The following is a 14101-nucleotide window of genomic DNA, read 5'->3' as shown; positions in this document are numbered from 1 at the left end:
CCTTGTCCCTTAAGGAATGTTTGATTGCAACTCCCATTATCCTCTGCACCAGGGTGGTTGATTGGAGGTTGATGGGAGTTATTTTCTTTCAGATGTGGAATCTTGTTACTTCAATTTTTGTTGCATTTCTCGGCACTGTATTTATTATTATTTATTGATTTCAAGCATTTGTACCCTGTTCTTCTCACCCCCAGAGGGGGACTCAGGGCGGCTTCACAACAGGTAACCATTAGATCGCAATACATATATTATAAAATAATAGTTATAGCCAGAAAAAACAATTAAAATCAGTTATAAATCAATTGTTTAAAAATTCCACCAGTTCAGAATCATAGTCCAGTCATAGTCCACGGCTGGTCAGATACCACACTAATTCTAGTTGCTGCATCTACTACTCAAATGCTTGGTCCCACAACCATGTTTTAAGTTTTTTCAGAAAGGCCAAAATGGAGGAGGCAGACCTGATTTCATTGGGGAGGGAGTCCCACAGCTGAGGAGCCACACTGAGAAGGCCCTGTCCCCCGTCCCCACCATGGGAGGGTGATGGGACCAAGAGCAGGGCCTCTCCAGATGACTCTTATGCTGTCTGTCTTGTTACAATGCTACACATCCTCTCACTTGTACATTAATGCCTGTTTTAGTACACATTTTTTCATGCATACATTATGTATTTTTCTTCATGTATTTATTTAAAGCATTTCCCCCATTGACTAAAGCATGTTTGTGCGCATCTTCCAAGTATATCCTTAATAGTAGTATGCATTGATGTGTATGTAATTTGAAAAAGAAATATATAAAAATAATCTGATCTTAGTTTCCTCCCAGTCTCAGAAATTGAAAGATGTGCAGCCATTTTCATGAACAGTCCTACAGGCCACAAGCTGCATACATTCATTTAAAAATCTTGCTCAGCGCAAATTACTTTTATATCCCTGTCTGATGTGTGGGAGGGCCAAGATTACAGTCAAGTGTTCCTGGAAAAGAAAGAGAATGAATGAATTGACATAGGCAACCATATGCCTCTGCTAGTATATTATTTACATGTTCTATTGTGCAGAAAATATTCAAATGGTCCTTTATTCATGGTTCAGGGTAGATCACTATCATTCCCCTGCCCCACAGCCCCACATGGTGATTCTGTTGATAATGTGGGGTACTTTTAGTGGGAATTCCACTTTAATGGAGCAAGAACAGCATCTCCCCTTTGCAACAGAGTGAGAAAGAAAACAAAAACAATCCTAAAGGTCCATTAGATAGTTATAGATTTCAGCCACGGCAATGTGGTTACGTATTCAGAGAGCACTTCCAGCTCTTGATATATGTCATTACTGTTCTTCTGCCGTAGGGCTGTGGTCAAATTAGAATGTGCGTTTCCTTGAAGACTTGGATTGCTATATTGGGAGGATGGGATTTCGATTTGGGTTTATTCTCCACCTCTTTGTGTGTGGGGGGTGGGGGTGGGGTGCTCTACTATAGCACACCCCACCCCATATAGGACTGTGAAAAATCTGCCAGTCTTTGTTGTATTTCTCAAAATCCCCCAGAAATTCTGGATTCAGTTCCATATTGGATTGTGAGACTTGATTTTCCTTTTGGTTTTTGTGTATTTTTTCTCCAAAATTATATAGATGTATATGTATAAACACACACCCATCAAACTGAAGCCTGTTTGATTATATTTTTAAAAGTATGCATTGCTTCTCTGGCACATTTTTCAAAACCATGCACACTTCTGTGCATATATTTCTTCCAATGCTTGAGAAATATACAATGTTTATATATGATATACACACATATATGAAAATTATGAAAATTAAACAGATTCATTTCTAACTGTAAGTCTTACGCATGAAGCTGCATGGATTGGTTCACAATTACCTTTCTTGCAGTGCTTTGGTGCATATAAAATCAGAGTGAGAATCTGCTCTTTAGATTATGAGCTATATCTGAAATGAGATTTTGCAACCTCTGGTCTTATATTCATCCCAAACACTTTTGAATGACTGTCTTAAGAGATAATGACTGAAGTTATGTATTTCCAAAACCAAGTCCTTAACTTCACTTACTTTGTTTCTTGAAATAATTTTAAGTCATGTCTGTGTTGGGTGGCTTTTCTATTGGTGGTTTATCTCCTACACACAACCAGGCACAAAGACTTTAATAAACAGACATGACTCCAGAAATGTATGGTTAATAGGGGTTTTTTTTATGTCAGGAGTGACTTGAGAAACTGCAACTCATTTCTGGTGTGAGAGAATTGGCCGTCTGCAAGGACGTTGCCCAGGGGAGGCCTAGATGTCTTACTATCCTGTGGGAGGTTTCTCTCGTGTCCTCACGATAAAGTTGGAGCTAATAGACAGGAGCTCACCCTGTTCTCCGGATTCGAACCACCGACCTTTCAGTCAGCAGTCGTCCTGGCACAAGGCTTAACACATTGCACCACCGGGGGCTTCTGGTTCATACGGTTGAATTGCCCTTTTTAAATGTCATTAATTGGGTTTGTTCTTCTTTTGATTTATGGGGCAAAAATATGTCTTTTTGTAAGATGCTTTGAGATCCTATCTTGTAGGATGTAAATGAGGTGAAGAAAAGATGGCTAAGTTTGCTCTCTTTCAAAATGCTTTTTGGGAAAAGGGTATGATAAATAATAAATAGAGATCTGATACACTCCTGTTTAAATTCCTTTTCTTCTGCAGATGGAACTCCTAAAATAATTTCAGCCTTCAGTGAGAAAGTGGTAAGTCCAGGAGAGGGTGTTTCTTTGATGTGCAATGTGAAGGGAACTCCTCTTCCAACAATCACATGGACATTGGATGAAGATCCCATAATCAAAGATGGCAACCATCGGATCAGCCAGATCATCACTTCCGAAGGCAATGTGGTCAGCTACCTGAATATCTCCAGCACTCAGGTCCGAGATGGAGGGGTCTATCGCTGCACTGCCAACAATTCTGCTGGAGTCGTCCTTTACCAGGCTCGAATAAACGTAAGAGGTGCTTGTCAAATCAGCTCCTCAAAACAAACAAACAAAAACCTTATTGTAAAGAAGATTGCTGCATGCTTTGAACCTTGCCATGAAATTCTAACCATAGCATTTTTTAAAAAATGCTGTCTCCATTTTTGTGCAGTCTTATGAAAAAAAATTGTAATCCTTAGTACCCCTTCCTGAGGGTGATCAGAGTTAATGACATTTACTGCCAATAAATTGTCATAGGGTTGCATTATAGTTTTTGTTCTATACCACAACACCTCTAATACTCCATGACCTAAATACAGGTTGGGCATCCCTTATCTAAAATTCTAAAATTTAAAATTATTCACATTCTTGAATATCTTGTTTAGACCTGGCCTCTTTTGTCAAGATATCTTATTATGTACATTATGCAAAGGCGGGATTCAAAAATAAAAATTAAATAAGTATAAAATACAAAACACTTCTGTTCCTAAGCATTTCAGATAAGAGATACTCAACCTGTAATCAATTCTGCCCTTTCCTCACCATATATAACTTTCTCCACTTTTCTTTCCTTTGCCTTACATGCCCTTTTCTTTCTTTGGGGAATCCACAGTCATAGCAAGTAGCCATGAAAAAAATATTTCAGTTTATAATTTTTATTTTACATACCATAATGTCAGTCTGTGATTGAGATATATATAAACAAACATTCACTTTTTTCAGCGATCTCATTAAATACTAGACTGTTGGTTCATTCCAGCCCCCTCGCCCCCCAATATCTGGCATTAATTAATTCTTCACCAGCCTTTAATTTGTAATTCAGCACAGATTTTATCACATGAGTGTTCCAATGATGCAAGCACATAACAGAACAGTTAATTAGTGTGCCTGCTGTAGGGGTAGAGAAACTAAAAAGAGCAAAACGATTAGGAAGACCCTGTAAGTGGCTCTTTGAAGTATTTTTTTTAAAAAAAATATATCAGAGACTGTGATTTCAGTATCTAAAAAAGTTGCATATTTATTTTAAAATTTTCACCTCTGAATTCACTCATATTGAATTATTTTCAAGAGTTTCTTTATACTTTTACAGGTCCAGCAAGCATTCGACCAATGAAAAATATCACAGCAATAGCAGGGCGTGACACCTTCATTCACTGCCGTGTCATTGGTTATCCATACTACTCAATCAAGTGGTACAAGAATTCTAACCTGCTTCCTTTTAACCATCGCCAAGTAGCTTTTGAAAACAATGGGACATTAAAACTCTCAGATGTTCAGAAAGAGGTGGATGAGGGTGAATACACATGCAATGTTCTGGTTCAGCCACAGCTTTCCACCAGCCAGAGTGTACATGTGACTGTAAAAGGTAAAGCATAAAGGCAAATTAGTAGAATTTAGTGAGAATTCTGTTCCAGTTCATGATCAGGATTTAACAAACAAAAAAAAATGTCAAAATGCGAGAGGAAAGCAAAGCTGACAGATAGTGTACAATTAGGACTAGTCCTACCATTAAGTAGAATGTGACAGCTTTCTTGGGAATCACATTTTGAACTTCACGAAAGATAAAGAATCTGTAAGCTATTTCAACTGTATTTATTGTATTTTCAGAGAAAGATACTTAGGGGATTTTCTATCTCATATACCAAAACAATAGGTGTGGTTTTTCAATAAATTACATCTTGACTAACAGCTGATCGATACAGGCCCTCTATTTAATTATTTATATAAAGTAATTTAATTTATTTCTATCACATTTTTTCCTGTTAAAGGGACTCAAGGCAGTAACAATAAAATAAAACAACAATAAATTAAAATAAAATATAAATATAAAAATTAAAAACACATCAAGCCAAAAGCCAAAGTCATAAAGATAGATCACTCCAAGATCTTCGATAGTCTAAGCCTACAACTCCAGATACCAATGTTACTGCCAACAATAAATAGGTTTTGAAAATTCTTGAGAATCTTTTGTCCTGACAACCTTTTATTTCAAGCTCAGCCGAGGAAGCTGCTGGGCACTGTTGGACTCCAACTCGGAAGCTGGTCCTTCCAACAGCTCATCCTCCTCACCCTTGCCATCTGAGCTTTCTATGACAACAACCCATTGGGGATTTATGGAGGCTCAGTCCATAAATCCCCAATGACAAAAACATGTTTTCATCTACCTACGAAAGGCAAGCATGGACAGGGCCATCTTGGTCTCTATAGGTAGGGAGTTCCAGAGTCTGGGAGCAGCCACTGACATTATCCTTTTCTCTGGTTTCAACCAGAAGTCACTTCTTGACATCCAAATGGCATTTAAAGACTTCTTGTCTGATATGCAGAGTAAAACCAGTTAACCATGTTTTACCATGTATTAAGAAAAAATAAGGAATGCTCTGAAGTTTTGGCAAAACTTCAGTGTAGGCCCACACTCTGGGGTAGTATGGACAGAAGTGCTGGTTCTAAAAAAGGGGGCACCACCATCCCCTTTTGCCTGCACTTTGTGGCACAAGGAAAAACTGATAGATTGGGATTGTGTCATCCCAATGATTGTGACAGCCTACCATGGAGTTTTGGAGAGCTCCAAGTAATCACTGGATGTCTTTGTTTACACTAGTAAACCCTCCATCTGTGCAACCAGGAAAAAGGAGGGTGGCAAACTCTTATTTCCTTCAATCACATGGGTCCCTTTGCTGATGTTCAAAATAAGGGTGATTGTTCAGGGTGCTGAATCAGGTTCAACCCAACAGAGTAGTCTGAACTCCACTTCTGCCACTGTTGTAGCTTGGGGGTAAATTATGTAAACAGGTCTACTGTATACAGGGCCAGTCTGAGGCAGCAATTCTTTGGGCTAGCCCTGGATTTCAGTGACCATGTAGATCCTAGATACACCCTTAGATGTGTATGGGAGCAGCAATTGCTGTTCTGTTCCAGACACCAGAATAACTTGGGCCAATCTGGATGCAAATTCATTTTATATTTACTTTACTTTTTATTTTATTTTTTATCTTTCTTCCAATATAGGTATAAATGTTTTCAGAACTGGGCATCAAAGAATTCCAGTCACATTTTTTTAGACTGTGGACTGTAAAGTGTCCCATAGCTATCTTTACAAGCACATATTTATGTGGGGCATAGTGTATAGATGTGTGTGTTCCCATATAATTGCAGTTTCCCCAGCAACAGTGAACATGTTTTGACAAACCACTAATTGCTATACCTCGGAAGTTGTTCTGTATCTGAGAACATGTCAGGTTACCTTCTATATCACCTTTGGGGCCATCTGAGAATAGATCCAGTCATAATACATGGTACAACTTTAGGTTTTGTCATCATTTCCTGGATATCATGAGACCAGGATAATTTTGAAATCTTTACATTCTGGTACAGAAACATTTCTGTTAGAAGAGACATTGGTTCATCCTATGATATATTCCAGATAGGCAATGCAGTCCTATCTCAACCACATGGCAGTTGAATGGGTTTGCTATTAGGTGTAAATCTCTTCTTTAAGAGAAACATTATTCTGCTAACTATTCTCAGAGGTTTGCCAACAGAGCAGTCTGTCAGCAGAATTGCTTTGTTAGTTAAGATCATCAGGTATAAGAGCCAGAGAGAGAAAACTTATGCCAGATCAATCTACTCCAGTCCAGGAATTCAAATTTAACACAGGGAGAAGGTAGTTACTAATAATTTCAAACTTTTATGGACTGGAAGGGCTTTATATTATGCTTGACTAGTTTGTGCTCAGCTAGCTCTGGGCCATGGCAACTGATTAGGACAACTTAAGCACTTTGTTAGATCTGAACTTATTTTCTAGAATATCTTTCATTCTTATTTCCTTCAAGGAAAAACAAAGGAATCAAAGCTTGCATCAGGTGACTTTAATGTGCCCTAAGTTACTTAAAAACTAAGAGAAAGGATGTACTATGGATACACGTGTTTCAACTTATGTCACCCATCTAAATTGAGAAAATCTTTACATCTGATACTCTGAGTGCCTCCACAACTATTTGCCTAATAGTATTTTCTCCCAACCTGTTTTTTTTTAAATTTCAGTGCCCCCTTTTATCCAGCCTTTTGAATTTCCAAGGTTCTCCATTGGACAGAGAGTTTTCATTCCATGTGTTGTGGTCTCAGGGGATTTGCCAATCACAATAACCTGGCAAAAAGATGGCAGGCCAATCCCAGCCAGTCTTGGAGTGACCATTGACAACATTGACTTCACCAGCTCCTTAAGGATTTCTAATCTTTCCCTCATGCACAATGGGAATTATACCTGTATAGCTCGAAATGATGCAGCAGCAGTAGAGCACCAAAGCCAATTAATTGTGAGAGGTAAGTGAATATGATTAATCAGGCAATTAGACAGAAGTCAACGGTATTTTGAAATGACAACTGTTTGGGAGGAGATACAAACCACTTGGTATATCTGTTAATTTTTCTTTTCTTGTCAAAGTACATAAAGCATTTTATATTTAAAAAATCACCAGGCTGACCTAATCAATGATCAGGAAGCATTTTCCTATACAGCTTGAAGCCACGGGATTTAATATATGGAAAATATTTTAAGAACTGTTCTTTGGCTTCAAAGCATTTGTGGTTAGATCATTTTCCATGGTGCTTTAGTCCTGGGTCTGTCAATTTTTAATTTAGATGAACAGAAAAATTATGCTAATAGGCGAGCAAGCTTTACAGCTTTACTAAGAGGAGAATGTTTCTGCCTTGCCTTGAATTTGGGAAATATAATCAGTTGTTCAATGCTGAGCTTGCGTCTGTTACTATTTGATGCTTTGGTGGTATTCTTCAGCTGGCAGCATATGAGTCAAATTGGGTTCACTAAGCCTGTGTCAGTGTCAAATATCTATTTCATCTTTCTTCGCTACTCCTAAAGGCATGTGCTCTAGGACTGACCCAATTTTGCCGCATAGCAGCAAGATATGGCACCCCCACCCATTCCAGTTTTAAATGCTAGCAGACTGATGGTTGAACCTTAATTCCTCATTGTTGATGGGAAAGGTATTATCTCACTTGAATACAGCAGACTCACTTAGCTGATGTTGGGTTTGACCAAAGGTGGCTCTTTGACCAAAGGTGGCTGATGGCACCATCCCTTCAATACTCCCAATAATTTGCTGCATGGGATGTTCCACTCTACCAAAAAGCAAGGCCAGTCTCTAAGTTACTTTACTGCCTTCATTGCAATACATCTCCTGCTGGGTTCATATGATAGAAGTTCATGAGCACCAGTGATAACTAAGAGCCATAGTAGAAAGGAAATCACATCCACAGGAAAGTATGCAATCCTGTATACATTTCTCTGGGAATGGGTTCCAGAGGGTTTACTTAGTGAATTCATGTAATTGCACTGTAAAAAGCAGGTTGGGTCACTTGGAGTTGTATGAAAACATATAGTGAGAAATAGCCAGCAGTATTCAACTAATGATTCAGCAAATATATCCAGTTGACTCATTCTCTGTGTCAGTATAGCAGCATAACAGATGAAAGAGATGTTGGCATGTCCTCTGCTGCATTTTAGTTCCACCAAAACAGCTGGTGACTGCTCTTGTGTCCCCAAAAGGATCCTGACCGCTCTCATTGAGATCCAAGGAACTTACTGCCATGGGATGCTAAAATAGTCCACAAAATTTAGCAGGAATTTCTTTCTCCTACAAATTATATCATCCCTTCAAACAAATGTCTTTGAAAAGTAATACAGAAATCAATAATTGTGCAATGTCTATTCATCAATGTGCAGAGGGAATATTGTGTGTGTGCAGCTCTTGATTTAAGAAAATCCTGTGCAATCCATGAGGATGCCACAAGTCAACAGGCAACTTGAGGACACATACATATAGTTCTTTGAGGACCTAAGATTTCCATTTGTATACATCCGGAAAGAAGTGTCCAAAACTGTGTAATAGTTCTTACGCCACTACTGTTTCATGGAAACTGATTCCTTCACTAAGAAGAAGAATGTCTTATAAAGATATTGAAGATATGTGCATTGGAATTGTGCTTGTGAAGAACATAACCAACCCTACCATTAGGCATAGTTCCTATGTTTGGGGGCCTCAGGTAGTTGATAACAGGAATAAGTTTTAAGATATTGGAGAAGAAAACACAGATCTCTGAGTTACCTTATTGCCTTCAGGCATGACAGGGGTTGCTGTTCTATCAACAAGTTGTCAGTGTGGTCCTCCTCTGTATATGGAATTGGAGAGAGTCATGTCTTTGCTGCGCAAAACCAAATGTTTTGGGCCAGGCCTGAAAAACAGCACCATATAGTTTAGAACTAAAATGTAAAAGGAAAAAAGATATATGATCTTGGTGGCGTTGAACAGGCAATGTTTTGCCTAGTGTTGAACAGGCAATTTCTTGTGATTATTTCCTTGGCAGTACTAAAACATAATTTTTAAAGATGTGCACACTATTTAAGGTTACTATTGCACCAAGGTAAACAATATTCTATTAGATCTCTGTCTTGAAAGATAAAATTATTTTCAAGAGATTTTCAAGAGACTTCCTAAAACAACTAAACTTTTAATGGCAAAATTTAAAAATGGGTAAAGTATAGGACTGAATTATCCCATCCAATAACAGATCAGTTGGTACTCTGAGTGATTAAATTTCCTTCAACATTTTGACCTATAGTACCTAGATACAAAGTAAAAAAAATATTTCAAGGAGAAAAGGAGGGGGGAAGGTGATGGTCAAGATCCAATCATGTAGTTTGTATTTTAATCATTATAATGTCTGACTAAAGAACATTGATCATTGTTCCAACAGTACCAGAACACTAATGCAGATGTTTTAGGAAGGCAACTTTGATCTGCTGATGTATTTTTTTCTACAGCAATTCTGCTATACCAGGAAGAGTTTCCCTTTCCAAAACTCTTCCAAAATTTTTCCCATTAATTTTGATGAAGACAGTAAATCAGCAAGCACACTCAAGTTGTGAATTTGTACTCTCCATTAAAATTAATGAGGAAAAATGCATGTGCAAAAGTTTTCTGAACCATATCAGAGTTATTAGTCAGCAAAGAGTCCTGGTTTTCTATAAATTATGTAGAGAATAAAGATGACCCTGGGCATTTACGTTAACTTTTCTTTGCTGCTCTTGTTGTCATTGTAGACATTGTGTTGTTTTTGAATGTTCAGATGAGCAGAGCTTTTTAAATTTTAAAATGAAGTTCACAGAAATTCCATGTCACTCTATCTTGGGACTACTTGGCTTAATCTAAAAGTGTATAACACTTAGTCCTCATATAAATCTACAACAGTGGTTCTCGACCTTCGTAATGCCATGACCCCTTAATACAATTCCTCATGTTGTGGTGATCCCCAACCATAAAATTATTTTCATTGTTACTTCATAAATGTAATTTTGCTATTGTTATGAATTGGGGGAGGGACTGGTTTTATTACTTGAGAGTTGTACTTGCTGGGATTTATAGTTCATCTACAATCAAAGAGAATTCTGATCTCCACCAATGATGGAACCAAGTCAGTCTTGGCACACAGGACTCCCATGACCATCAGAAAACACTAGCAGGGTTGGATGGGCATGGATTTTGAGTTTGGTAGTTGTCGTTCATCTACATCTGTGGACTCAAACAATGATGGATCAGGAGCAAATTTGGCACAAATACTCGATATGCCCAAATGTGAACACTAGTGGAGTTTGGGGGAAATAGACCTTGGCATTTGGGAGTTTTAGTTGCTGGGATTTATAGTTCACCTACAATCAAAGAGCATTCAGAACCCCAACAACAATAGAATCATAGAATCATAGAATCAAAGAGTTGGAAGAGGCCTCATGGGCCATCCTGTCCAACCACCTGCCAAGAAGCAGGATTATTGCATTCAAATCACCCCTGACAGATGGCCATCCAGCCTCTGTTTAAAAGCTTCCAAAGAAGGAGCCTCCACCACACTCCGGGGCAGAGAGTTCCACTGCTGAATGGCTCTCACAGTCAGGAAGTTCTTCCTCATGTTCAGATGGAATCTCCTTTCTTGTAGTTTGAAGCCATTGTTCCTTGTCCTAATCTCCAAGGAAGCAGAAAACAAGCTTGCTCCCTCCTCCCTGTGGCTTCCTCTCACATATTTATACATGGCTGTCATATCTCCTCTCAGCCTTCTCTTCTTCAGGCTAAACATGCCCAGCTCCTTAAGCCGCTCCTCATAGGGCTTGTTCTCCAGAACCTTGATCATTTTAGTCGCCCTCCTCTGGACACATTCCAGTTTGTCAATATCTCTGTTGAATTGTGGTGCCCAGAAATGGACACAATATTCCAGGTGTGATCTAACCAAAGCGGAATAGAGGGTAGCATTACTTCCCTAGACACTATGCTCCTATTGATGCAAGCCAAAATCCCATTGGCTTTTTTTGCCGCCACATCACATTGTTGGCTCATGTTTAACTTGTCCACGAGGACTCCAAGATCTTTTTCATACATACTGCTCTCGAGCCAGGCATCCCCCATTCTGTATCTTTGCATTTCGTTTTTCCTGCCAAAATGGAGTATCTTGCATTTGTCACTGTTGAACTTCATTTTGTTAGTTTTGGCCCATCTCTCTAATCTGTCAAGATCATTTTGAATTCTGCTCCTGTCCTCTGGAGTATTGGCTATCCCTCCCAATTTGGTGTCGTCTGCAAACTTGATGATCCTGCCTTCTAGCCCTTCATCTAAGTCATTAATAAAGATGTTGAACAGGACCGGGCCCAGGACGGAACCCTGCGGCACTCCACTTGTCACTTCTTTCCAGGATGAAGAGGAAGCATTGGTGAGCACCCTCAGGGTTCGTCCATTTAACCAATTACTGATCCACCTCACCGTAGTTTTGCCTAGCCCACATTGGAGTAGTTTGTTTGCCAGAAGGTCATGGGGAACCTTGTCGAAGGCCTTACTGAAATCCAGGTACGCTACATCCACGGCATTCCCCGCATCTATCCAGCTTGTAACGCTATCAAAAAAAGAGATCAGATTAGTCTGGCATGACTTGTTTTTGATAAATCCATGTTGACTATTAGCGATGACCGCATTTGTTTCTAAGTGTTTGCAGACCACTTCCTTAATTTTTTTTTCCAGAATCTTGCCTGGTATCGACGTGAGGTAATTGTTTGGGTCATCCTTTTTTCCCTTCTTGAAGATTGGGACCACATTGGCCCTCCTCCAGTCTGCTGGAACTTCTCCCATTCTCCAAGAACTCTCAAAGATGATTGGCAATGGTTCCGAAATGACTTCCACTAGTTCCTTCAGTACTCTTGGGTGTAGTTGATCTGGCCCTGGGGACTTGAACTAATTTAGAGCAGCCAGGTATACCTGGCCAACTTGATTCCCAATTTGGTGTTGGATGTCCTCTAATCCCTCATCCACTCCATCTTGCTGAGGTTGAAGATGACTTTCTTTTTGTGAGAAGACCGAGGCAAAGAAGGCATTAAGTACTTCTGCCTTTTCCCTACCCCCTGTCAGCATTGCCCCAGAATTGGACCTAACGTTCCACACGTAACCCAGATGACCAAGAGAAAATACTGTGTTTTCTGATGGTCTTCGGCAACCCGTTGGACACCCTCTCGCAACCCCCCCAGGGGTCCCGACCCCCAGGTTGAGAAACACTGATCTACAAGGACCCTATGAATTCAACCAATTAAAGTTAGTAATGACATTTTAATTCTGCTGAAGCAATTGCCTCAATACTCACTGTAGGTTATTTTAATGTTTGATCTCCATTTTCATTGAATCCAGAAGTTCCTAAAAAGTTTCTAAAAATTGCTTGCTGAAAGAAAACATTTTGGTATCTCAGTAGGTATAGAAAGTGAGGAGAGGTAAGGCCACCATTGGTTGCCATACAAAGAGGGCCTGCCCTTTTTTAAAAACAATTCACCTCATGTTGGGAACTTCCCTTATTTTTGCAAATGTTTTATGTTGGGTTGCAATAGGACCTCTTGCCTTGAAACAGCAAAATCCTTTCACAGTGGCATGCATGTTTCTCCTTCTATCCATTTTATTCTTACAGCAATTGTGAGGTAGGTCTGACTGTGAGAGAGGAATGAGTCATCCATTGGGATTTGTGACTTGACGAGGCCTTGAATGAGCATCTCTTACTAATTTCTGTCCCATTTCACCATAGATTTCAGGGCATTTTTGATATTGCCCTAACTTGGAGAGAGGTCCATCCCATCTGGATGGGAAATTCTTGGCAGCGGTTTGTTTATACATAACACTCAAATGTGTTCCCTTCTGCTTACACTTAAAAACCAAGAGTTTTGGTTAAAGATCATTGCAGACTGCTTTCCTCTAAAACTTGGAGCAACATCATGTTTGGGTTATCCTATTTTAGCCCCACATGAATTGTGCAAGATGGTAAAGGTGATGTGTACCATGACTGCTCAAGGGTTACTCTATCAGCTGATTATTGGGAAGGGTTTTCAGTGGCAGTTTAGTCCAGCTAACATTCTTTCTATAAAAGCACAACTCAGGCTGACTTAAAAACTCCTACAACATTTCTGCCCATTTCATTTTAAGAAAACGGAAACTGTAATTCTTATAATTTTTTCTGACTCTGCAAACTAATTCTGGTTTCTTTTCCATTCTTTTTTTGTTGTTTACCTTTAGTTCCCCCCAGATTTGTGGTTCAGCCAAGTGATCAAGATGGAATTTATGGGAAAGCTGTGATCCTAAACTGCTCTGCAGAAGGCTATCCTGTCCCGACAATAGTCTGGAAGTACTCCAAAGGTATTTTCCCTACCTTACTGATTATTAATAATAATCTTATAGAAGATGTAACCTTTAAAGTAATTATTGTATTGATTTCAGCACATATCCATTTCTTTTCAGAGACATCCTTAGTCCTAGGTTATCCCTGTAGTATGGTTGTGGTGTCCTGTGGATTTTCTTTTTTTTCTTTTTTTAGTGTTTTAGGGTGGCCATTTATAGCGGATATGGGAATTAAATGTCCCTCCAGATGTTGTTGTATATCAACTTCCAACACCCCTTGCCAGCATAGTAAATGCTGAGGGATTCTGGGAGTTGTAGTCCATTAACATCTGGAAAGCCACGTTATTCCCCTCCCTGCACTATAGTGTTTATAGATCCTTGTTATGAAGTATAAATGAACTTGGATGTTGTTGTAACAGTTTTCATTATTCATCACTGATTT

At 39.1% G+C, this 14101-nt stretch overlaps 1 protein-coding gene across 7 annotated transcripts in view; it reads left to right on the top strand.

Moving 5' to 3' along the window:
• DSCAM (DS cell adhesion molecule) overlaps positions 1–14101 on the top strand; it is a 396804-nt gene that overhangs the window by 227795 nt on the left and 154908 nt on the right. For 6 of the 7 annotated variants that reach the window (XM_060770299.2, XM_060770298.2, XM_060770300.2 and 3 more), the window contains exons 7-10: positions 2697–2993; positions 4047–4322; positions 6998–7276; positions 13558–13677. In XM_060770299.2, the coding sequence (XP_060626282.2) occupies positions 2697–2993; positions 4047–4322; positions 6998–7276; positions 13558–13677 (972 nt within the window). Of the gene's footprint in view, positions 1–2696; positions 2994–4046; positions 4323–6997; positions 7277–13557; positions 13678–14101 lie in introns of those variants that run through there. The other variant, XM_060770304.2, reaches the window with a different exon arrangement.

The sequence above is a fragment of the Anolis sagrei genome, chromosome 3 (assembly GCF_037176765.1).
Source record: "Anolis sagrei isolate rAnoSag1 chromosome 3, rAnoSag1.mat, whole genome shotgun sequence".
Lineage (NCBI taxonomy): Eukaryota > Metazoa > Chordata > Lepidosauria > Squamata > Dactyloidae > Anolis > Anolis sagrei.
Note: the sequence above shows the minus strand (reverse complement) of the source record. Positions and strands in the feature narration are given on the sequence as shown.